Source organism: Lepisosteus oculatus, chromosome 22 (genome assembly GCF_040954835.1).
Source record: "Lepisosteus oculatus isolate fLepOcu1 chromosome 22, fLepOcu1.hap2, whole genome shotgun sequence".
In the NCBI taxonomy this organism is placed as follows: domain Eukaryota; kingdom Metazoa; phylum Chordata; class Actinopteri; order Semionotiformes; family Lepisosteidae; genus Lepisosteus; species Lepisosteus oculatus.
This window is the reverse complement of record NC_090717.1, coordinates 2,778,322-2,804,901: the sequence shown is the minus strand read 5'-3', so window position 1 is coordinate 2,804,901 and position 26,580 is coordinate 2,778,322. Positions and strand designations below refer to the sequence as shown.

Below are 26,580 nucleotides of genomic sequence, written 5' to 3'. Positions count from 1 at the left end.
ACCTGTTCTCAGGCCATCCATCCAATTTTCTAACTGACACTTTCAGTTCAGGATCGCGGGAGAGCAGGTTACACCCTGGACAGAACACAATGCAGGGTGGATCCACAGACTCAAACATGCACACACACACACACCTGGGCCAATTGTCCCAGAAGATAATTAACCTACAACATGTGTTTGGACCGTGCGTGTTTGGGTCTGTGTGTCTACCCTGTGATGGACTGGTGTGTGCCTGTTGCTTGCCGGGATAGGCTCCAGCCCCCCTGCGATTCTGAATTGGATGAAGTGGTAGAAAATGTGAATTGATGTACATCAAATCCTGACTCCACTATCTGTAGAAGGTGGATGTGCACTGAAATGACTCTGAATACTTTGAATGCAGAACAGAAACATCTCTGATATAAAGGGACTCGTTAGAAGGACATTTTCATGTGTGCGATTTTCAATAAATCATTTTCAATAATCATTATATTACATTATTACCATGTTATATAATTTCAAAATACTAATGTAAGAAAGAACTAAAACGTAAACACAAAAAGACAGATAATCAGGCAACTTAGCAGACAGCTCGCAGATGGACCCGTCTAGCGGGGCCTTTTTTTCTGTAAACAATATGGCCGCGCTCTGCAGGTGGAGACACCGGTTTAAACGGACGTGTATTTTGTACAGTTTTGTTAGGAATTTGTCACGTAAGTTAGTGTTTATGATAGACAACTGCTTTGCATGTTTGCTATGTGGAAAACTAGTAATATAAGCTGAAGTTTACATCTAATTAGGTCACAACTCATTAATGTTTCACGAATTGTTGAAATGTGTGTTTCTGTACTTCAGGTCCGCTACCGTGACCTCGTTTTTGTTTCGTGCCTTTCCTGTTACGTTAATCATTTTTTAATATTTTATACTTTTTAAATTAAATAAACATATTTTATAGTAAAATCTGTGTTTGAATAACGGTATCTATCAGATTAACCTGTCGGTTAGTATATATCAATTATCCTCGCTGTAGCAAATAAGGTAAAAATCACAAATACTAGTTTTGGTCTCTTTTTTTAATAGGAAAATATGACTATGATCTGGTTGTTATTGGTGGTGGATCCGGAGGATTGGCCTGTTCAAAAGAAGGTGCGTCTTATTTCATCAGCCCTTAGACGAAACTAGTGGGAGCTGATAGGAGTGTAAAGTTAAATTGTAGTGTTTTGGTCTCAGTTTTCATGTGTTTTAAAAGCCACCAAGTTCTTTACAGTTCTTCAGAAGCACCTGACGTAAGACAGTGACAAAGCCAGGAAAACAAAGCAGATGTAGAAGCTGAAACAGTCACAAAAGATGTTTAGGCTAGACTGAAAAGCACCCAAGGGAGCGAAGTCTTTGATGTTTGGGGGGATGGTATTTCAGAGATCTGGGGTACGGCAGCACAAGGCCCAGTCACCCACAGACTGTAGACTGGTTATCTGACCACACTGAATCAGATAAGTGAAGGTCGCATGGGGGGTACAGGGGAAATGTGAGGAGGTGCAAACTGATAAAATATTTTCTACATTCTGGGGAGCCAAGTCACTCAAAGCCTTAATTGAATCTATGAAATCAGGCCAATTAGTCGAGGACTAACACTGGTGTGACCACTTGCTCATAAACCTAGTTGCCAATTTCTGAACAAATTGTGTCTTAAGTGTTGTTTTAGAAGCTCCTTCAAGTTGGGGTTTCAATTGAATTAATTGTTTTCGTTTAGCCGCCCAACTGGGGAAGAATGTTGCTGTCCTGGACTATGTGAATCCTTCACCTAAAGGTAGGATTATTATTTCCTGGTGAATTTATCATGTTTTCTGAAGGCAGAAATTGTGCATTACAATACAATAGCGCCTTGGTGGCTGAAGCAGACAGTGGTGTATGTTTCTCCTGAAACATTGTAAGAGAATTTTATCTTATGTACTGTGTCCCAACCTCCTCACCGTATCTAGAGGGTTCAGATGGCAAAAAAAACTGTAAAAACACTTTGGGTGGAAAAGTTCGTTTAGTGCTTCTTTTTTCTAATGCGTGCATTAATTTTGTGTTTGAGGGACCAAATGGGGCCTAGGTGGGACCTGTGTGAATGTGGGATGCATTCCCAAGAAGCTAATGCACCAGTCTGCATTGCTGGGTGTTGCAGTAAAAGATGCCCAGAAGTTTGGTTGGAGCATCCCGAGTCCAGTGGCACATGACTGGTAAGTGTCTCCACGCTAAGACAGGTCAGAGGTGGCCCGGAAATACCTCCGCAGTGCATGGTTAATCAGTTTATTGCTTTTTATTGCATTGCATTTTTGATGGTATATTGCATTTTTTCCACAGAATATTTGTTAATGTTGTAATATTACAATTTTTTACTGAATTGTTTTATTATTTTTAAAAAGTAACTGAAAACCTACTTATCTATCCTTGTTTAAGTATAATATTGGATATGTTCTTTTACTACTACTACATCTTATTTGAAGTATGCCTAGTCACTGACTCTGCTCTTAGCTGTTAAATGTTTTGCATGGATTGTGCAGGCAGGCGATGGCACAGGCTGTACAGAACTATGTGAGATCTCTGAACTGGGGACACCGTGTCCAGCTGCAGGACAAGTAAGTGACATGAGATTTCTTTCCAGATAAAACAGAGTGATCAGTTATTCCTAAAAAGTAGCTGGGTTTAAAAAAAAAAAGTTTTGTTCTCCCTGCACACACAGTATGCGGAAAGCTTCATTGCTGCCGATGATGCTGAAAATGTTCTAAAATAAGAGCATAAGAGGTTCCAAACCAGAGAAAGCCATATGGCTCATTTTGTTACCTTGTACATATCTGAAGGTATCTGAGGTTTACATTCATTCAAAGCACATGCTGTATAGGATTGCACAGCATCCAAATAATATTAATTACTTAAATTTGTATAGTGCTTTTCTGGACACTCCACTCAGAATGTTTTATGGTTAATGGGGACTCCGCTCAACCACTAGTGTCCAGCCCCACCTAGATGATGTGACGGACGCCATAGTGCGCCAGTACGCTCCCCACACACCAGCTCTCAGTGGGGAGGAAAGCAGAATGATGAAGCCAGTTCAGAGATGGGGATTATTAGGAGGCTATGATCGGCAAAGGCCAATGGAAAATTTTGCCAGGACGCCAGGGTAACACCCCTACGCCTTTTGATTTAATGACCACAGAGAGTCAGGATCTTGGTTTTACATCTCATCCGAAGGATGGGCATTAGGGCCCAAAGAGATCACAGGGAGAGCGCCCCCTACGGCCCCACTAACACCTCTTCCAGCAGCAACCTTAGTTGTTCCCTGGAGTCTCTCAACCAGGTACTGACCAGATTCACACTGCTGAGCTTCAGTGAGCTGCCAGCTGTGAATTGCAGGGTGATATAGCTGCTGGCAAATGCTTGTCACATTCAGGAAGATGTCTCTTTCTGCTGTGCTGCTTCCTGTGAAGTTATAACGATATCCTTTATCGTTCTTACCTCTAAGGGACTGCAAACCTCTTTGCACCAACAGGTTATCACAGTTTACTAGAATTGCTCAGGCTGAATGGCTGCAGGCCAAACAGGTGCTTAATCACAGGAGTACACTCTCTGTTCATGTGTGCAGTATTTACAGGAAGTAGTTATGAAATAACTACATTATTAGGATATATAGCTTAGAAACCTTTTTTTATCTTAAGAATTCACTAAGGAATTATGCTATTAAATTAATAAATAGGGTAAAGTTCAGTTTTTAGGCCAGTGGGACATCTAGTTTAGTTTTAGGCTTGTGCTGATTTGAGCCTTCTGGGCTCTTCCCTATGTTTTTATGTAAGGATTTGTTGCCACTCAACTTAATCTGTCAGAGTCTTACATCTTATCTTTCTGTCCTTGACAGAAAAGTGAAGTATTTGAACCTGAAAGGAAGCTTTGTAGATGAACACACTATTAGAGGAGTCTCTGCATCTGGTAAGGAGGTAAGCTGAAGAATAAATACTGAGTTTAATGAAATGTTGAATTGAAAAGGTGACCGAAACAATTTTGTTGTTCTTCTCTTGATTTACTCATTGGGTTTTTATAAAGCTCAAGTTAAGGTTACTGTCTTCATTTAATGTATGACATGACAGACAGAAGAAATTATCAGATAAGTAGACTTCGTGAGATGAAACGGATCAATGAGTCTGCTTGTTAAAAGCAACTGAGCTGTGAAGTACTTTTTATCAAACAAGTACAACAAGTAAAAGATTAAATAAGTTTGTTTCTTTAAAACTATATACGTGGAGCTGTTTTTAATCCACTTCAGGAGAATTACTGAGGCATAGTTTTTTTCCCCACTGGGAAATTAAATGCTATTTCTTGTTCCATGTATCTGCAGACTGTCCTTACAGCTGAGAATATCGTGATTGCAACAGGAGGACGGCCAAGGTACCCAACAAATGTGAGTCTCCCCACATAATTTACATTCAGCAGAATTGGAAGAACAGAATCTGTAGGCAAGAATTCATTAAGACTGATCAGCAGAGACTTGGACCATGTCTTAAATAAGACCTCTTATTATGAAATGGTATATTGTAGTCCTCCTGAGGCAGTGCTTGTTTTGGCCTTTCATAACTATTTAATTGTTCGTGGTCAGCTGCAAAGAGGTTTTCCCTCTTTAATGATGGTGAAAATGGTATCTTCTTTTGTGCAAGTCAAGCACCAGATCATCTGCATGGAGAGATAAGTGTTATCTCTTAATCAGCTGCCTGGGTCCTGTTCTTCGATGCAGATCTGTTCAGCTGTTTATGCTTGTAAAGCATACCACATCACATGCCTTCTGAGTGATTCCAGTTCTGAAACATATTTTCTGTGTTTTTCTTTTTTGGCTTCATGACATGTCGATTGCAGTTTTTAAGGTGCACTGAATAGGTGTGAAAAATCACAGGGAGGAAAAAAAATAATCATGCCTGGAGATAAATCGCTTGTCTGATCTCATCAGCTAATTTGTTTTCTGTGTCAGGTTCCAGGGGCATTAGAACATGGAATTTCAAGTGATGACATTTTCTGGCTGAAAGAATCACCTGGAAAAACGTGAGTAAAACCACCTCCCATGTCGCTGATTATGTGCATCTGTGTGTGTACCCTGAATTATATTCTTAAGGTTCCACTTTCTCTCGCGTTTTCGGTCTTGTCCAAGTGAGAGGTTCTGTTTGGAGCAGTGTGTGTGAAGTGGGATCTGTGTATGGTTGTAGTGATTATGTTTTGCCACATGGTGGCAGTATATATTCACCATTAATCTTTTTCTTCTCTTTCCAATGAAATTGTTCACTCATTCCGTAAGAGATGAGATGAGATAAAACTATTTTAATTGTTTTTATAATACTGCTGGTGTATCTCCTGTAGTTTTCTTTTCCTTTTTAAAAGCAGGTTGATAAAAAATACATTATGTCAACTTCTTTGAGTATGGCAGAATGACAGGGTCTAATCGTAAGCGAATAAGGTTTGTAGACTTTTTTATGCAAACTAGTTTGTTTTGGAGTCTTGTCTGTGAAGTACAGCATCTTGAGACATGCCCTCTCCCTTCTTTTCTTTTTTGCGTTGTTGTCATTCCCACAGATGGTACTGGATAGATAGCAGCTGAGAGAGCAGTTGACAGCCTGTTTCCACGCAGTCTTAGTAATATCACCTGCAGCGTCTGATGACTATTGAGGGCAGAAGTGAATGATTTGTAATCGCTGGGGCAGGCCCGCGACTCTGCACACCTGAGCCTGTGTAATTTCATGCAAGACCGGTCAAGACAGTTCGACAGCCCAGTCTTCTCTTAGGGATGATAGCCTATACATGATGGTGTAGTCTGAAAACGTGTGCATCTTCCTCATGTGGGGTTTGTGAGATCGTTGAAGAATAATAGATCTGTCAACTGGATCCTGCAGTTTGGGATCCTGGGTGCAAGCTTGACTGTCTAGTGAATTTATTAGTATGGCAGTGTTTTGAAAGAGTTTAGAATTAAAGTAGGAAATGTACACGTTTCATTGCTGTACATTAGTTTCTAGTTTTGAGGAGGTCAGTTTTCATTAAACATGTTCCTCTTTATTGCATGAGTGATTTTTAGATTAAAAAATGGAAATTACAAGCTTGGTCAATCAAAAAATTTTGCAAAATATGCTCTTGGAGCTAATACTTTCACTGAGGAAGGAGCAATGATCAGAATTGCTCTTTACTAACTGAGGAGTTTACTGGGCAGACAATTCTGCTTTCACTGAAACTGACATTTGCAATTAGAATTAAAAAAGCGTATTTATTTTTAAAACGATACATGTAATTTAAACATAATTTTGATGTATACAAATCCTCTTTGTAAATGTACAACCTACGTATTAATCTTTGCAAAGCCAATTAAAAATTGTAATAGGTCTCTGCAGATTGCGTGCAGATCTCTTAGAGGCAGTTTATTGGAAGTGTTGTAATGAGCAGTGAATAAAAAAATCTGCATTAAGTCCTGCACAAAGCCTTGTAGGGAACAGCTGAAGGAATCAAACAAAAAAATTACTCTTCCCAGCACGGCTTTTGTCCACTTGGCTGTGAGTGCAAGTTGTAACAGTGTATTAAGGGAGTATAGTGTTTACACATCGCATTCCTGAGTTTTAGTTAAAATAAAGCCTGCGGGGGCTACAGTAGCTTTTCTGTGTTTCTTCACCCTGTGCCTGTGAGCGTCTGTAGAAAGCGCCATTAATGCCAAGGTCTAGAGGCACGGATTAGGGTCAGACACAGAAGGACACGCTGCTGCCTTTCTGGAGTAACTCCTCTGCAGCTGGAGCTGAGCTGTTTCTGTGCTATCATCACAGGGCCCTGAGATAACGGATAGCAGCCCAAGGTTAATAGAGCTCATGACCAAAGCAGCGCAGAGTGCCAAATACACGTGTGTCTTTTTGATACAAGTGTCTAGTTATGGAATTTGTCTAGCCTCCAAAATTAACGGGTGCTGCAACTTTCATGGGGGTTGGAGACCTTCAGTCATACTCCCCCAGGTGGCAGCTTCACATCTTTGGCCCCTCAGCCAAGCACTGGCAACCAGCGTCTGAACCCTGCAGTTCATTGAGGAGGCAAAGAACCTGCCTCATGACTAAACCCAGTTCACATTCCCCAGTTCGGAACGTGAAACCACCCAAAATAAAAGCCTGGGTTAGCCGAGTCTGGAGTGATGCTCAGAGATGTCCCACTGGCAAAAAAAAAATAGTGGTTCCAAGGGTCCCACAAAATTAAGAAGCTGATTCTTGGCAGAATAAAAGAAGGGTTACAAATGACAAGACACCCTTGTTTCTTACTGGGTTGCCAGCAGCTTTTTGAACCACAGCTCTCGTCCAGCTGTTTCTTGAAAGATCCCAGGTAATCTGCTTCGAGAACGTGGCTGGAGGGCTTGTGCTCCACCCCCACGATGCTCTGCGAAAATAAAGGTGGAGCAGTGGTTAGGGCTGTGGTGCGATTGAACCCAGGTACTTCGCTCAGATGGCTCCAGTAAAATACCTTCTGTTTTACTGGGTACAAATGTCAGTTGCTTCTGATAAAAGCATCGGACAAATAAATAATAGCAATAATATTGAATAATGTGTTCTGAGGTTATTTGTTCATTGTTGGTTTTTAAATAGTCCCATGTGTTGACTTTGTTAGTACCTTTAAAGTTTTTAGAAATGCTTACCAAGTACCCTGTCCTCAGTTACTGTGGTGTGCTTGTAGAGTCTAGTTTTTTTATGCAATATTTTATTGGATGTGTTTTTTCCGGTTAAATGCACTGTTAGTTTAATTTTTCATTTCCAGTTTTCCCTTAAATAAATGAACTTTACCAATTTTCCATATTTAGTTTTCTGGGGTGTCTTTGACCTAAAGAAGTTGGAAAGGCGGATCAGTTCAGAAGGACTGTTTCCTCATTACAGATTCTCACCTGCACATACCTTTTGCCTACAACTCGGCCAGAGAGATGGCAGATGGAAGATGAGAGCAAATCGTTGCGACGTCCCCAGGGGAAAAATAAACCAGCTATCACATAGGATGTGTCTCTGCCATAAAACTCTGGAATAGCGGCAAAGCTCCCTGCCTAATCCCATAAGCCATCCTACAATGTGTGTTAAGTACAGCTATACGTTAAGTGGACAGTTGCAAGTTGGGGATGCTTGTCTGAAATGTGCCAGCTTTTGTATGAGTGAATGACTCCCAGGCACTTGGCTGTCAAGTTGAACTGAAATGTGAAGAGCAGTGTCATTCCCTCCCGAAGGAAGAGTTATATCATTGTAAATGCTGGAATTAGATGGTGCTGTGGAGCATGCATTGAGACAGGGATGTAGTGTTTAGTATCTGTAGGGGTCAAGAGTGACATTACAATGACCTATTCTTGCAGCACTATATCTTACCAGTGGATTAAAGGTGTGATTCACCAGGGCCCCACACAGTCTCTGCCTGCTTTCTGCTCTTCCTACTGTGTGAATGAGTGGAACACTGCAACGTTTAAACCAACCCTGTGCAAATCATTTCCTTTTCAGGCTGATCTGGTGTAGACCTTTTCGGATGGTCTGTGGTTTTGTGAAAATATAAACCAGGAGTTACTTCATGAGCTAGTGCATGAGTTGGGTATTAAAGGATAGTTTTTGGCAAATTTGATTTTTTAAAATGTTTTGATTTATGTTTGGATGGTTTTACAATTAGTGCATTTTTCTAAAATATTTTTTTTTATTTGAGGTATGAAACTAATTTGTTGTTGTTTTTTTCTATTGGAATAATTTACTTGATTACCGAGTTGTTCATGGAATAACAACTGTTGGTTCAGATTTTACTTAAAATAAACAATGCTTTTAGGTTCAGCATTGTGGCTGAATAGCTTGTTCCACCCTGCATACATCCTGTTCTTGGTTTTAAATGCACTTCCAGATAGTTTTCACCTGTGTCCTTTGGTTTGTGTTTCACCCTAATTGTGTTGGTTCCTAATGAGGAGACCTGATCCAAATAGTAAATATCCTTAAAGGATCTGACAAAGTCAAGCCTGCGGACATCTTGTCTTCTCTGGTCTAGGCTAAATAGGTTCGATGTAGGACAGGGAGTTTAGAGAGTTTTCAGCAAGAAAGATCATCTCCCTGTGGAGATCATCCCTTTGAACCCTGGCTTGTAACCCAGTTTGCTCTTCTCTGAACTGATTGTAGAGCACAGGCATTTATTATAAACTGTATCGTTGTAATGTGGTGACCAAATGTGTGCACAGAAAGCCCAATCGGGTCCTGCTCATGCATTTACAATTTTAACATCACCTCCCTCTATAGATTTTTGCATGACCTTTGACCTTTCTCCTTTCTCTCAGGTTAGTCGTTGGTGCTAGCTGTATCCTTCCGACAAACCGTCAGTCCACCATTAGAGAATTTTCCAGCAGGAAGGATCATCTCCCTGAGGAAGGGGGGTGGGGGAGAGATTCTTCTCCTCCTGTCAGGCTGCTGATTAGGCCTGACAGCCACTGACTGCAGCAGCACTTGCTGTTGGTGAAAACATACAGACCGTATCAATTGCACAGGCACCCCACTGTGTTTCAAGGATGCAGTTGAACCGGATGTATTTGTAAACTACTTTATGAGTTCACATGTGTCGATTGATATGTTTACCACCCAGCATATATAATGTTGAGAAAAGAATTGATGTAAACCCGGTTTCTGCAGCATTGTCTTATTGTAGCATGTGGTATGATCTTCTGCTTCTTGGAGCAATGCAAGTGCTTAATCCAAGAGTTCTTGAATGCATTTTAGTTGTCCCTTGTCCCTTGTCCAAGCTGTAAAGCTTGTAATCCATGTGTGACTTTGTATTCCTGAACTTGCTGTCCTGAAGATGTTGCCCTGGAGTGTGCTGGCTTTCTAACAGGCATCGGCTTGGACACCTCCATTATGGTGCGCAGTATTCCCCTTCGAGGGTTCGACCAGGTATGGTTTCCAGCAGGTTTGGCTGAACTTTTATTAACATCACTTTATCAGATCATCTGATTATTTTGAATTCTGCATGTTTATTAAGCCACTGTAATTTGCAGGTCTGGTTTTTAGAGCAGGTGTTGACTGTACATGGTGGCCGATGGGTGGTTTTAATAAAGCCATTCTAAACCCCATTAAAACTTGGCATAGCTTGAAGTGCAGATACAAAAAAAAACACTGCCTCTGAAACTGTGAAAAGCTTACAGCATGACATTTTTTCCACAAGCTGGTCATCTGATGCTTTCTTTTAAAACTATCCATTCAAAGAGTGGGGAACTGGACAGGCCTGCACAGCTGTGTAAGACGGGGCTGTCTGGAGCGCTCAGAGCTGTAGAAGAGCCAGAACAGCTGTGTGGAAGGTCTGTGCAGGGAGCTTGGCGAGTCACGAGCATTCTTGAGCTCCGAGAGACCTCGCATGCACTAGGTCCAGCAGTACTAATGGTTGTACTTTACAGCGCACACACACACACCAATGAACAAAGTATTCATTTGCAATTTACATGGCCAGGACTATGAGACTTATTTGAGTGGAGCGCTCAGAAGATGGAACAAGTAGGAGCAAAGTAGGAACACGTTGCCCACACAAGAGTCCATGCTATCTGGTGACGTTGCTGGCAGGGTGTTTCAACAGCAGTCTAAGAAACAGTCTTCAACACATTTAGTGTCATCAGAATACATGTCTGCATGTGAATGAAAAAGAACTAAGTGCTTGAAGTATCTATTTTTTTGGGGGTGTTGGTGGTATTTCCAACCTCTGTGAGGTCTACTGCAATACCATGAAAAGCAAAGTGAATTGTCAATTGTTAAGCATTAACCAGTAGGAAAACATGCTTAATTAGAAATATATGTTAGTCAGATACACTTGTCTGAGACATGCTAAGTATGCTCAACGAGGCTGTTTGAACATAAACATTTTTTTTACCTACATTGACCTGACAAAATCTCATAATTGGTTTGAACAAAAGGGATTTAAATTCCCCCAATTTGTTTCAAGCATGGCTGTGCTGCCTGTCCCAGAGTTGGCAGTGTCTACAGACAGTACAGCTCAGGAGTGAGCTTGTAGCTGCCTGCCTGGGGCAGTTGGAAGTATGACTAGGTGCCGTGCCTGCAGTCTTTTCATTACAAAAGGAAGAGATTAACCACTGCAGCCAGAACCCTTCGCTGTGTGTGGGATTTTCTTTTTTATTTTCATGTATCATTCTGAAACAATTATTGCATATTTTAAACATGACAATTCGTTGCTATTAAAAGCCCTATGACATTTGTGAATGAAGAAGCCCCAGTGACAGTAATTTGGCAGCAGCAGCACTGGCTTAGTTTCCAGGTGATTTATTAAAGGTGTCCCGCTCAGACGTCTGCTGTAAGTGGTGGGGTAGATGCAGTGGAAAGAGCTACATGGATTTCTCATCTGAGTCACCACAGGGAGATTGACAGCATACTTGGCAATAACAGGAAGAGGTGCTGTACAGGCTTGGCTCGGCTTGTTTTGTTTTGTTTTTTTTTTTATCTGGGAAAGACAATGAAACTGTTCTTTAAATGCTTTTTAGTGATCATTTTTAATTTTCACATGAGTAACCAAAAGTATAAAAAAACAACAACTTGTCAGGGATTTGTCATTTTAAAAACAAAGGGTTGTCGTCCTACTGGAATACTAGGAAAGCCATTTCAAATCCCAAATTTTGTAAATAGTTCAGTAATTCTGATTTGGTGCTTTTGCAGCAAATGGCCCACCTGGTGACTGATTACATGGAGTCCTATGGTACCAAGTTCATCTGGAAGTGTGTTCCCAAGAAAGTGGAGAAGCTGCAGACAGGAGGCCTCCGGGTGACATGGATGGATCTGGACACCGGCAGGGAAGATGGGGACACCTTTGACACCATGCTGTGGGCTATAGGTGAGCATGCCGGCCTTGCACAGATTCTGCAAGAAAAGCTCCCAGGTTCCACGACCCATTAAAGCAAAGCACCTGCCCTCTCACAAACTTTGTATTTGTGAATTCTGACATTCTTCTTCGGCAGGTCCAATTGTTTGAGATCTCCAGACCATTACACCTGCCTGAGAACACAGCCTCCTCATCTGTAGCATGATTTTTCAGAACCACTCCCTGTTGAGCAGCAACCATTAAAGCAGATGTTATTTCTCTCTATTTAATTAGTGGACACACATATAAATATAGAGAAAGAGGCACAGTTCTTTCCAATAGTGGCAGACATACTGTTCTGTTATGTCTTGTGCGATACAGAGGTTTTTAATTGCTTAGCGAAAGAAAGACATGCAGTGTCAGCACAGAGTGAGACTATCAAATGCAAAACAAAGTAATAAATGTGGTATTATGGAAATATCACAGGAAGTTTCATATCGGCCATGTGGATTGCAGGCTTTCTTTATCAGGATGTCCCTGTGAAGGAGGTCATTGAATTCCCTCTTTTGTTCTTTCAGTTTGGGTTTCCTGGTTGATGCCCCTTTTGCGGAAATCGCACATTTGTCTGTGTGCTTTTTTTTTTTGCTTCTCCACTTTTATTACCTGTGATTGGCTTTTGCCAGGTTTTGAATTGACTCGTTTTTCTTTCTGATTCCATCAGAGGATAGACAGTGGGAACTGTTTGGGAGCTCCGTTGTGTTGTATTTGCGTCAGGGTTGGCCAGACAATGACAGGTTGTTTCTGGAAAAAGATAACTGACCATCCCAGTTCTCTACCCTGCCAATAGGGAATAGTGTTTCCTTGTGCTCTAGGCGGTCTCCTGTACTTGACTCTTAATAAGGCTTACAATTGAAGTTTCAGAAGTAGTTTGCCATTATATGAGCACTTGCACTTAGCCTTGTTCTATTTGTTTTCACAGAGAGGTCCAGTGTTTAAGGGTAAGCATGCTATCTGCTATTGAGTTTGAACTTACACTCTCATGATAATAGCTGAAAATGTCTATGGGAATAAATACTTATGCAGGACTTCTACAAGAACACTTTGTCAGGTTTTATGCTTGAGGTGCTGTTAAAGGCACAAGTACCATTTGCTTTATTGTATACTGGATCAGCCTTACAGAGGCCTGACAGACCCCATGTTAATTCTAACAGTTGTGTGAGAGGTTACTCAGTGTTCTCATCTCCTACAGATGTTGTTTCACTAGATGAGTCGTTTTCACTAGAAGCCAATCGATACATTCTGTGCAGATGGATTGTGAGTTTTTGCAGATGGAGGTTAAACACAAGAAGGGACGTCGGTCTGCGTTAGAACAACAGTAGCCACACTGGAATCATGTACTGGCACACGTGCCCCTAGCTTACTGGCACGGATGCTGGCTGAGACGCCCCACCCTTCAGCTTCAGATCCAGTCAGAGAGAGGAATTCAAAATTGGTGTTGTAAGTCATTGTTTTTAATCCGCGGACACACCCACACCAGGTGTCCTGGATAATAGGTTAGGAAACGGAGCAGCACTGAGGATTTCCTGCCTGCTATCCCTCTAGATAAGGTGTTGGATTGAAAGCAGGACCCCCTTCCCTGCTTGAGCTGTGAGCACGCACACAGCTGTCTTCTTCCTCCACCTTCATTCCGCAGTCTGACCAGCTGAACGATCATCAGACCATACTTTCAAAAGTGAATCTTTTTGCAATATGTATAGTTGATTTATTTATCACTTCTGGATGATTATAAAAAACAGTGCATTTGTTGATGAGCTGCCTGTAATACCTAAGGACACGTGGCTTGTTGCTGGCCTCACTAACACCTCTACCAGCAGCAACCTTAGCTTTCCCAGGAGGTCTCCCATCCAGGTACTGACCAGGCTCACACCTGCTGAGCTTCAGTGGGTTGCCAGTTGTGAGTTGCAGGGTGAAATTGCTACTGCTAGCACCTGTAGCCTTTTACACCATCGTTTTTTGGACGTGAAGAACTATATAACTGTAGTTAAAGTGAAAGAGAAGCATTTTTTTACAGCTGCGGCAACTAGGTGACCCACAGTGAGGAATATCAGCTGGTGGCAATGATGATGTATGATGATGATGATGATGATGTAGAAATGATGATTTCACTACATTGTATTTGTGTTCAGATTGTAATAGAATACTCAATCTGACAGCAGCTCAGAAAAGCCCCCCCATTGCTGTTCTCTCGCCCCTTTTCCTGCGGCAGGAAACCATCAGACAGTAATTTATGAGTTGTGATCCCTAAACCCTTGATTTTTATATACTCTGTAAGTGCCTACTCTGTGTATAAAACTGACACCCAAGGAGAGCTGCATACTAATGCACTTTGACAACTGGAGAGAGTTTGGTGATATGGGAAATGAGGAATAAAGAATTAGGAAAAAAACACATTCGGGAGCTTATACTAATAAGGTCATCACTAATAGAATCATATAGTGGCAGTACCTTGTAAATAAATGTAGAGTATCCCTTTGTTTTTGTTTTTTTTTTACCTGGATGATAATTTAACCTCATTGAATGTGTTGCCAACGCAGTGGTTGTGGCTAATTACTTTTTCTACCCTTGGCGTTTTCTGCCATGGCAGCCGTTTGTTCTTCCTTGATTGTGGGGGTCTGGCGGCCAGTCCTGCGTGTTTGGAATTTCTGTGCTGGATTCTAAATGAACACCCTTATCTGTGACTGAGTGTCATTCATTCGCTGCGCACAACAGAGATTTCTAGTCACCGCCAAGCCATGATAAACAGAGAAGGGAAGAAAAAGGACCCCGAAAACTGCTATATATAGAACTGCGCTTCAAGGACGATTCAAGGAATTTCTGTAACAATTCCAAAACGCTGGATTTTTTTAATCTTATTTTCATTCTGCGGTTGAACATCACATCAGATGCTTTCATCACAAGTGAATGTTGTGGTGTTTACAATGAACAGGCAGCAGCGAGCCGTTACTGTTGCTCTTGCTGAAAATGGAGAACCAGATGTGTCTCCGATACGTTAATATAAAACTGTGGAAAGCAGTGTGCGTGGGAGCTTCAGGGTGCAGCAAAGCCAAGGACTTCAGAAGTGTAGAAAACAAAATGAAGGAATCTTGCTGCTGGAATTTTCTCGTGCAAGAATACGGTTTTAAACAAAGGGTCCCTTTCACTGCAGGCACACAAGGCGAAGGTATTTGTTACTGCAGTACCAATACAGTTCCCATCAAGAATCAGAGCTGGGAAACAAGTGCGGGGGAAAAAGTTAAAGATCAACCTGAAATGTCATGATGAAATCGGTCATTTAAAATGACAGGAAATTAGAAATGCAACTCATAATGGACAACTCAGATGGCTGATGTCTGGACTGTTTCAATACAGAAAAAGAGGACAATTAGAAATGCTGTAGTCTGCAGTATCGAGCAGTCACTGGCCTAACTTTTCCAGGAAGCAAGAGGTGTTTGAATTCCCCCACCACCACGACCACCCCCACAAATCCCCACAATCTACAGGAATGCTCAATGTCTCCATGTGCAAACTGCTCGTCTCGCACAATCCAGCTCTCCCAGCTCAGGAGAAGGAGGAAGTTGTTTCTTGGCCCAGCCAGGAAAAGGTCTCTGCGTTTATTTTTTTTTGCTGCGTGATAGCATCAGCATCCACACGGCCTGGCCCTGCGAGCAGGGGGGGTGGGGGTGAGGGAGTGTTTATTGTGTTACTGAGGGAACCAGAAGAAAGAGTCTCCCGCAGACGATGGGAGAGGCAGAGCGAGAGATCGGAGAGTGTCGACAGCATCAGTCAGCTGTCCCAGAGGAAGTGCGGTCCAGGCAGATGAAAATGTATACACAGAGACTCTTACAGGCGATCAGACATGACACTAGGGGCCAGATGGCAGATGTGTGGCAAAATGATTCACATACACGTTTGCGATAATTGGACCAGTGTTAAAAGATGGGCTGATTTTTTTTTTATTTTGTGTTTTTTTATGACCAAATGCAGTGTGTTTGTTTGCTTAAAATTCTTAGATAAGGTTTATAACTACTTCTGGACATTTTTCAACAGTTGTACAGTTAAAAAAATAGATATAAATAAACCCCTGAGGAATTAGTAGCTTAACAGTTTGTAATGATGAGCATGCTAACTTTGGGAAGCTACTGTGCAGACCTGTTATCTGTGATGATCTCGTTGATATGATATGTTTTTCTTTTCCTGCACTTACGTTATGGCTGTAGTCTGCATGCATTTTCCATTTTGTTCAGTTAGTGCAATGACTTATTCAAGTGGGATCTTAGAGATTCTGGTCATTGCATCTTGCAGGGAGAGTTCAAGGCATGTGTGCGACACATCCTGGGTCTTTGATGTGTCTAGATGTGAATAGAAAATGAAATGTTTTTACACTGCTGATGGGTGTCTTTTCTACCTGCAGGAAGAGCTCCTGAAACTAAAGCTCTCGGGCTGGAAAAAATCGGCGTGGTGGTCAACCGAGAATCTGGGAAAGTTATTGTATCTGCCAACGATGCAACATCCGTGCCTCATATCTACGCCCTTGGGGATGCCAGCGAGGTGAGTCTCGGTTAAGGTCTTCTGAAGCATCGGTCTCATCCCTGGCTCTGAAGGAGCCCACAGTCTTCTGGTTTTTTGTCCCAGTTGTATCCAGCGAACCCTTAAGAGCTGTCTGAGCCCATTCACAGAGGTGCTGCGCACTGATTAAGCCTTTAAAACTGGTTTAAAACCAGTTCTGATCTGGTTTCAGAAATCAATGCAACCCTGCACCAGTTCACAACACATGACTCCTTTCTGACTGGGCTCTTTACTCCCCTGAGGAGCAAGAAATGCCTGTTCTCATCCCAGCTGCTTCCAGGCGATAACTGCTAGGAGTTATTGAGACTGCCATGGATAACCTTAATAGGCAAGTCGAGAGACTGAGAGTAGTCCTCTTAAAGTTCTTGGAGACAATGTCCATAGAACCAATATTGTTTTCTGAACTGAGCACTGGGTTGCAGAAAACCATTTGAAAGAATTCAATAAGCATCACGTTGAATCAAATAATCAAATTATGCTTCAGGGTTGGAATTAACCACATGGGTGCTTCAGGGCTGGGGATAGGAACCAGAACTCTAAGGATCTTTGCAAATGAACTTCCATAGATGAACTAGTGAATAGTGGAACCTAGTTGTCACCATGTCACCTTTCTAGTACTTCTTGGGCTTTTAGTGACTCCACTGCCCATGTATATATATAGTAATTTCAAACTTTGCACTCATACCACTTGGTTGATCCAAATCATTAAGTTGTACCAGAGGAATTAAAAAAGATCTAATTAGAAATACAATATTTTTTGTACTGTAAAGGGCAATGTAAAGACAAGCCTGGAAAACCAGCCGAAAAACTGATAGTTGTTAAAAATCACAGCTGGACAGATTGGAATGTTCTCAGTTTTAAGTGGAGTATCGGCAGTACTTGTGCAGTGGATTTGTGTTTCCATTCTTACAGGAGTCACTGCATTTTCAAACTTTGCAATCATACCACTTGATTGATCCAAACCATTTAGTATTTCCAGAGGGATAAAAAAAAGAACTAATTAGGTTTCCATATCTAATAAAGCAGGAAAGGAGGGTTTGAGAGCAATATATAAAATTCACCTCGCAGTTCCTACCCTTTTCTCTGGGGTATTTCTCTGTAGCTGTCCGTGACATTTCTCTGTGTAGCCATAAATCTGTCTCAATAGGAACACCTATCTGGAAATAACAATGGCAGTGATTCAGAAAACTAGGAATCTAAAAAGGCATGTGGGATTAAATATCATCTGCCTTGATGTGTAGCCAAGCCCTCTGGTCCCTTCAAGGCTAGCTTTCTGAAAGGTCCGAATAAAGAAAATGAACTTGCAAAAAAAACAGAGAAGAACATTTTCTCCCACACGTCTGGCCTGTGTTTTTTGTGGAGATGGAAAGACTTGGAATTCAGTCTGTGATTGGAACTGCCAGAAGGATGATGAACAGAAGTTAGTTTTCCCACACCTGAGCTGTTGTCGCTAACCTCAACACTGCAAATGATCCGCCACAAAAATACGATACTGAAGAGGACGGGACAAGCAGTAAAACTCATTTTCAGCCCATTACTCCACTACTTTTCAAATTCTTATCTAGTGATCTTCTGGTTGATATGACAAGAAACAAAGCCTTTTATATTTTTTATGGTATTGGCTGTCTGTCCAGGTCACAGCTGCTCTGGTACATCATACAGGACAAAGAATTGTATCAGTCTGCAGGACATTGACACATCCATGACATCTGCCTTTTTTGAAGAACTAATAAAATGTTTGAAAAATGTTTAAGTGTTTAGTCATTCAGTGAAGATCAAGTTCCCTGTTCTGCCTTTTGACTCCTCACAGCTTTTTCTTCCACTGATATTCACACATGTATGAAAAGGCTGTTACTGTTTCAGAGTGTATCTGTGTTGGAGTTCATGAAGCTGTGGACCACATGCATCAGAGAACTTTTACAAGTTCATTTAAGGGAGACTGAAGGTTGCCATTGAAAAACGTCAACATCTGCATTGGGGAAAAAAAGCAGAAACTCGTTCATGCTCACCTGCATAGACATAGTATTTACTCTACCTGGTACCCATTATTTTGTTATTTGCGTTTTTTTTAAAGATGAACTTTTAAACGGGGCGTGAATGTTTTACCAATGTTTTTTTCCCTTGCCGTTTTCAATAAAAAACACATTTGCGACATGGAAAACAAACACTGAAAAGAATGCTTTTCGGTGTTTGTTTTCCCACCAGAGCAAAACTGGCAATGCAACATGAACTCCTTATGTTGTGGTAGATGTAGTAGACAGTTTCTCCTTATTTATCACATAGTGCATACATAGAAGGTTTTTTGGCGGGACGTGGTGGGGTAGAAGATCTTATCAACAATACATATCTAAATGTATATTATAGCTACTAGGCGATATTTTTATAGTAGAGCCAGAGAGAAAATGTATTTAAATAAAACGAAATTGGAACCAAGCCTTTGTCTTGAATTGATCTATAGTTTTGTGAAACCATATCCTTAAACTTTAACATTCCTCTCTTTAACCAAGCCAATAGCAGACTTTAAATTAAACTATGTATACATAGATGCTTACTCATATTGACAAAGAACAGCTGTCTGAAAACACTTTTTTTATTCACCGTGAAAAAAGTTTTTTTTTTTACTGCTTTCCTATAACATTACTCCTTTGGATTGCATGAAATCAATTATCCTGAGAGTTTTCCTCATATCACATGGAAAACAAAGTTTTGCAGATGTTTATTGCATGATAACAGCAGGATACTGTGCCTGGTGCCTGTTAGAGATGCAACAGTAAGGCACTAAACACCCGATATAACTGTATCTTGTGTTTGCAGGACCGGCCCGAACTCACCCCCACAGCCATTAAGGCAGGGAAACTGCTGGCCAGGAGGCTCTTTGACAAGGCGAGCGAGCTGATGAACTATGACAATGTGAGTCAGTTTTTCCCCCAAGTTTCTGATGGCTGATGGCTTTGCTGTTTTTTATTAGATGCTTTTCATCACCAGCACAAGCTTGTCCGATTTTTTTCCTGCAGACCCTCCTTGTATGAGCCTTTGAAGCTTATCATAAAAGAGTTCGTCCACAAATCAAAAAACGTGGTGAAAAATATGCAACCGAATCGTCAAGATTCTTCAGCGAACACAATTATTTTTTCATGGAAATAAGAAGAACCTTAGCAGTTTTCCTATTTACTTAACTATCCTGACATTTTTTTTTAGCTGTGCTTAATATACAGTAACTTCAGTGTTTTTAGATGTGATGCACGGATTCTGTTTTTTGATTAAAGTCCGGTTTCTTTGGCAGTTTTCATTGCTGATATGGGGTTGTAAAATACCTGAATTAGCCAGCGGGACTCATTCAGTCATTCAGGGACCATGGCTAAGTGGACAAGCTGTACAGTCAACTTTGTGGTTTTGTTGGTCTCCCAGGTCCCTACCACTGTGTTCACTCCTTTGGAATACGGCTGTGTTGGACTGTCAGAGGAAGAGGCAGTCAGACGTCATGGAGAAGATAACATAGAGGTAAATCTGTGCAGGCTGTCAGGAGACTGAGAGGAGACGGGTGCACAGCCAACAAAATATTCCGCCTTTTTTTTTCTCATTTTCATCATTTTGAAGTTGATCTTCACTCAAAATCGGCTGTTCTGGTGCAAGGTTATTTTCATTTTCTTTAAATGTAGAAGTCCTTTATTTTTGTTATACACCCTCCCAGCTTGGAACAGCCTGTTGCATGTTTACATCCCACCTCCCCACCGTGACCACGTGTGAATGAGGAGGTGCAGACAGGCCCCTCCCACCTGACCACTGAGCTGGTCATCCCTTGACCTGCTACAAGCTGTACAATGTCACCCCGGAGGGTTAGTCCACATCGGAGGAGAGGCATTTTCCTCCTGGATTTCCCAGTGGTCCTGCCGGTTCCGAGGAAGTTGTTGAGAAGAGAGATCTAGCCCGCTAATCCCAGCCGTACCCCTTGCGAGCTGGTTGTCCGTGGCAGTTTAAGGAATCCCGGTCAGTTAACTAGTGACATGACCCAGGCTTGAACTGGGGACACTGGATTGTAGAGCTTAATCTGCACTCTGATCGAGCATCTGTACCAGTGAAGCCACTTGGGGGGCACCAGCATTTTAATTGGCAAACCCTGTTTACAGAAAGCTATCATTTTGCCATTTATGATTGTTCCTTTTCAGCTTAGCAGAAGAGCAATACTAATCCCGAGACTGGTTAGCGTGCTATTTTAAATCGATCTATCATTGCACACACTTCCGTTTTATGGTTTTATGTTGTTCTGCGGCCGACTGGCGTGATCCTCTGTCTATAATGGCTGACAGCATGGGCAGCTGCTCTCCCCTCGCTCTCCTGACAACAGGGTGCTTTTGTGCGGGAGCTTCCAACACCTGTGGAAAACAAACTGAAAACAATTTAGCGCCGGGCCGTGACTCACCGGCTGATTGACGCTTAAACAGGAGGTTTGATTGAAATGGGTTGCAAGTGACGACGTGCAGTTCTTTTATCGGAAAGCGGTATCAGAAACTGATTTCTGACAGCTAAGAGCAGCAGGTATCCTAAATGGCTCAGAAGGTCCAGATGACACGTGTGAACACGTCCTCACGGATCAGCAAAGGCAGGCAATGCTGCAGTTAGCCATTTTCCAACTTCAGCATGTGGTATTTCAATTTCAGCGACGTTGTCCAGTGCTAAAAGCAGAGAGCTACCGATCACTCGCTGTTTCCGATGGAGGTCTTCCTTAAAGAATTTTTGAAGGGAGAAAAGTCTGATCAGAGAAATGCTATAATCAAATACACTTCTAAAGAGTTTTGTTTTAATTTCCTCTTTAGCCATGCCACAGTGTAAGAAAGCTAGTCTTCAATGAACAGTGCATGCCCGTCACTGATATTTTATTCAGCAGAATACACAAGACAATGACATGTCATTAGCATATATTTGTCATTTATTTAGTATTTGCAGTACAATGTTCATTTGAAATATTGGCTCTTTTTAATTTGTTGCGTTTCCATTTGTAGGTATTCCATGCCTTTTACAAACCTTTGGAGTTCACAGTGGCAGGGAGAGATTCCAGTCAGTGCTACATCAAGGTGATGGTTTTCCCTAGTATTATGCTGATTTTATAGAGCACGTGTAAGCTTTGAAATTGACCATTTCAAAAAACACCTGCAACAAACTATTTCTGCACAATATTATTTTCTGTTCTCTGAACTCTCCTTTTAGGTGGTATGCTTGCAAGATGGTGACCAGAGAATATTGGGGCTTCACTTCACTGGACCTAGTGCTGGAGAGGTCACACAGGGCTTTGCTCTGGGAATACAGTAAGCTCGCACCTCCATTCCTACAGCTCTCTTACTCATAAGTACTTACTCATTGAACAACCCTTGTGCTGCAGTACAGTATGTTTTAAAAAGATTAAGAAGTTTGCTAAAATGCATGGCTGAGAGATTATATACAGTATAGGTACACACAAGTAATAGAATAGCCATAGGGCATAAGAAAGGTGGCAAATGAAAGGAAGCCATTCAGACCATCCCGCCTGCTTAGTTTCCAGTTACTGTTTGATTCAAGGACCTCATCCGGTGATTTCCTGAAAGAAGCCAGGGTATCAGCTTCAACAACATGGCTGGGTAGCTAATTCCAGACTCCCACAGCACTTTCATAGAAAGAAGCAGCCGACATCATGTGAGAATACTTTGTGTAAAAAGCCTAAAATAAACATCAGAATGGCTACATTTAATGTCTTTTTTTTGTTTTACTGTTTTGCAAGACTGTGATTTCTTGTGTTTCTTTTGCATTATTTTATCTGGTTTTTGTGTTGACTGCATGCAAGTGACAGCTGACAAGAGTGTCTGCTAGGCCTAAGAAATAAAAGCCTAGGACTCTTTCAGTCGTTGCAGGGTTACAGTCTTTCTTGGGTGCCACCCACGTTATATATTGTGGCTCTTTGGGATGTACGAGTGTACTTGTGGGCAGTAGTGTTCCTTGACCTGTTTGTTCGGCTTTGCTCAGTTCCTGATGCACTGTTGTCTCCGTGTCTCAGGTGTGGTGCCACCTACTCTCATCTGATGGCAACGGTGGGCATCCACCCCACCTGCGCTGAGGAGATCACCAAACTGCACATCACCAAGCGCTCGGGGCTTGATGCCACAGTCACAGGTTGTTGAGGGTAAGACCACCCCTGAACCACAGAGCACACAAGAATCCTCTCGCAAGAAAGAGAGGGGAGGTTAGAGTAAGCGTGGTAGATGCTTTCCTTGCTGTTTGCTTCTTTTTTTTTTCTGTGCAGTTAATGGAGAGATGAAGATATTTATTGCACATTTGCCTAGGGGTTTTTCTTTTACATTACAGATGATTGTAGATAATTGGGTCAAACCCCAATGCCAAGAAAATTTAGAACATGAAATGTCAGAGCTCAATGAATGTAATGCGCTTTGTCATCACAAGCTAGGATTTAGTGGAAAAGAGTCCCTCTGGGACTGGAGAGCTACAGTCAGTGTCATAGGTGACTTGATCTCTGCAGTAGCTGCAGCTCTGCAGACAGAAGAAGCAGTGCTGAGAATTGCACCACCAGAAAAAACGAGGGAATCTGATTTTAAACCTGTAAATTGTGTAATAGCCCAGCGTTAATACGGCTTAGTAAAAGTGTAAGACAGATCCACTTTACATTTTGGAATTTTTTTCTGTATTTCCTGTCTTGGGAAGTGATACTCAGTGTTTGTGTCAAGATGGTATGAGACAGTCACTGAAAATGGAGTAAAGGGTGCCGTCTCTGCTAAATTAGCCTCTTGTCAATCTACACATTGGTTTCTCAAAGATTAAAGTATTTTAGTTATTAATTTTCCTGTTCATTTTCATAAACCTCATATGTTCAGTAATACAATGACATGATTATTTTTCAGTAGTAATCTTTGAGTGGTATTCACTGTCCCAACCACCACTCACATATACAATATACGCATTTGGAAAAATAATTAAATGGTCAATGTGGAATGTTGCCTGTCAACTTGCCAGCAGATGGTGCCATTGTCTCTTGTTTTCACCCGGGTTGCTGGGCGAAGTGTGTTGAGCAAGGAGCTGTCTGTATTTCCACACCGTATGTCTAAATACACAGGTATGAAAGTGGTCAGCTCTCTCCTAGCTTTTTGCTTCCTCCCGTGTTGAGAATAAATACATTTTAACACTCGTTTTGGAGTGATTTTAAACTCCAAATGTATTTTTATTCCTGATGTAGGGATTTATTCCAAGCCTTATATTTCATTTAGTCGCTAGATATGCGGGAAACATCCATTTACATCTTCATAGAGCCTCAGGTACATACATGTATATCATAGTCTTATTTCGAGAAAGAGAGTTCTATCACGTGCAGTAGAAAGCTTTTTGAGGCGGTGTCTTACTCTGCTTTAAAGACGTTACACAACACAGCCGCAACGTTATAAACTGTGTCTAGCGGGTGTGGTGTGGTTTCATTTTGTGTCTGAGGTTTCAACGTAAGATGCACTGAATCACATCCAGAGCTCCTTAAACCGTCCTGGCGTAAGCCTTCACCACAGCTATAACGCTTAGAAATTTGGAAGAAAGTTAGAAGTGGAAATGTGGCTGAGGGGGCAGCAGACAAATACGTTTATTTTGGTTCGAACTCTAATCTGAGCCTGCCGATTAATTATCCTGACAGGCAAGATGACAAGAGCTTCGGAGAGCTTGCTACCACGTTTATTTGTACCTTTGTCTGGAGTAAGACATTGATTCCCCTCCGTGGCCTGTGCGGAGATTCCTGTGTGCTCTGTTCAGGGGCGGTGTGATGATGGAAGCACCCTGACCTTCTGGACTGGTTTAACAGCTCGTTTTTTAGGCGGGGGGGGAGATCACTGCAGGGCTGGGGCCAAGAAATCTTCAGTCAGTGGGCTTTAAGGATAGGGCAGGCATTGAGATAGACGTCTGGTTATTCTTCGTTACCTGACCTAAAACCCTCGATTTAATCAGGTACAACACTGGTGCAGGCAATGTAATGGAGAGTCAAAATTTATTCCGAAGATGATTGGCTGAGGTCATTAACTATATACCTTCTCTGCCTTTATCTCGACAGTTTATCAGTATTGGGGACACTTTAACCAGGCTGACTCTGTAACAAAGTCTAAATCTGCAGTTTCGATTTGTTTTGACTTTTTTCAGATCAATGGATTTGTGTTATTTTTCTGACTACTGAAAATGTAGTGTAAAATGTAACATATTATGAAGAGAGTGTAACATGCCTTTGTTCTGCCCGTACCAGTGGTGTTGCCTTAAAGCCCTCTTTAGTTTCACTTGTTTAAATAAGGAAGTGGCTACCCCAGCCCTACAGCGACATGGCTGAGAGAGCTGTGGGGGCCAGGGTTTGTGGACAGGGTGCCAGCCCATGATGACTCGTCCTACAACCCGAACTGGGCAGGAGAGGTCTGATGACAACTGGCACTCAGCCTCATTACAGCTGAAGCAGAAAACCAGTCTGATTCTGGCACGATGTTTGTTCTTTTCCAGATTTATTCTGTTTTTGATGTTTGATGTATAGAAAGACATATTCCCAAATGAAATAAAAACTGCCCGTCGTGGGGCTGTGTTCACTCTGAAACGTGGCAAGGTGTTTTGTGTTCATGCCTTGGTTATCTTTGTTTTAAGACCAGATGCTCCATTAGCAGATCAGCTGCCTGGCTCGGCAGAATCCAAGAAAATGTGCAGGGGTCAGGGTCAAAGTCCAGTGACCTTTGTCCATTTGCGCTGATGGGTCTCTCCAAAGCTCAGCCTTGTCAGGCTGCAGTAGAAGCTGCACTGGCAGGAGATGTCATGCTTTTGTTTGCTTAAGGATAGAGACTTTATAACTCTAGAAACGTTCTGGATTAATGCTTCTGGCGAGTGAAGCCTACCCAGCATTATTGGATGTATCTCCCAGAGCAGGTTGTCATTGTGTCCAGCAGTATTGATTCGCTTAAAGGTATAAATGATTAAAACCGTAATGAAGTGTATTTAGAAGGACGTGTCAGCATGTCACTGACTTCGGCAATATTTTGTGTCTTAATCCTGTCTATTGAGGTTTGACAGGCTAACTCTCTGTTCAGACTCACCCCTGCATTGTAGCCTCAGTCACTCAACTCACAATGGGAAGCATTAAGATAAAAATGCCTTGGTTAAACAGCTTCAAGTTTGTGTCCAAAAAAAAGATTCTGCGCTGTGTAAACGTTTACAAAATGACGCTGTAAACAGAAAGGCTAAAATGGTCAGGGATTAACTTTCAGAAATGAATGCAGGGTAATTATGGTATCTTTATTTGTCTCAATGAGCTTTCTACCAGCTGTCAGATTGCGAGTATGTGTTTGTGTGTGCAAGACTGGCTTGGGATTTGAATGGGGCTGGGCAGGGAGGAGTCCAGAGATCTGCACAAAAAAACACACAAGGGGTTTCGATTTCTGCCCAAACTTGAATGTAAACCAGCCTGTTATCAAAACAGAACTACTCTGTAAGCTGCTGGGGTTCCACTGCTCTGTTTTTAGGCAGTAGAGGAGGGGGGGAGACAAAGCTACCCCATAGGTAATCAGTGCAATCCTCCTTCTGTAGATATCTGTGCACAGCTTATTGAAAAGATTAAAAGGCTTCTATACAAAAGTATTTTTTAAAGTACGGGTGAGAATAGGTGCTGCTGACGTGAAGAGTCATCAAGCTTTGTGTTTTATCTAAATTTGGAAGAGATGGTGCTAAAATGAGCCGGGCTGATTTTGACTCCTGTGGAGTTGCAGAAAGAAGTATTCACCCTCTGTGACTTGAGCCAATTCCGATTTTTCTTAGAATGAAGCAGGCCCCGATCTTGAATTGAATAATAATGTCTTTGAAAGGTTTCGGTGAGTATTACTGCTTGTCATAACTTCAAGAGTAATTTAAAATAGTTTTGCACTGGCGTGCTGGAAAATCCAGGCTTGTCTGTAGGTTATCTGCAAGTGCTGAATGCTTCCTCTTTACTTCCACTTTCATTTTGGACCTTTCTATTCCGGACTTCAATCCACAGCATCCTTCTCATTTCCCAGCCCGTTGGTGGAGGAATCCTAGGCTCACGTTGTCAGGTCTCCCTCTTTGTAGCAGCAAATTCAGGATGGAAGTGCTGTCACGACTCTGCGTTTTTGCTCTGGTTAAATATATTGCATTGATTCATGCTTT

At 41.8% G+C, this 26,580-nt stretch overlaps 1 protein-coding gene across 1 annotated transcript; it reads left to right on the top strand.

The window, feature by feature from the left end:
* The first annotated feature begins 611 nt into the window (after window positions 1–611).
* On the top strand, window positions 612–25,006 carry txnrd2.2 (thioredoxin reductase 2, tandem duplicate 2). Its single transcript, XM_069182127.1, has 17 exons — window positions 612–692; window positions 1,060–1,125; window positions 1,730–1,786; window positions 2,057–2,201; window positions 2,526–2,600; window positions 3,875–3,953; window positions 4,352–4,414; window positions 4,976–5,046; window positions 9,299–9,318; window positions 9,814–9,905; window positions 11,670–11,844; window positions 16,262–16,398; window positions 19,231–19,326; window positions 19,825–19,917; window positions 21,417–21,488; window positions 21,622–21,719; window positions 22,442–25,006. The coding sequence occupies exons 1-17, from the start codon at window positions 617–619 to the stop codon at window positions 22,563–22,565; spliced, it is 1,539 nt and encodes a 512-aa protein (XP_069038228.1). The 5' UTR covers window positions 612–616; the 3' UTR covers window positions 22,566–25,006.
* The last annotated feature ends 1,574 nt before the right edge of the window (window positions 25,007–26,580 follow it).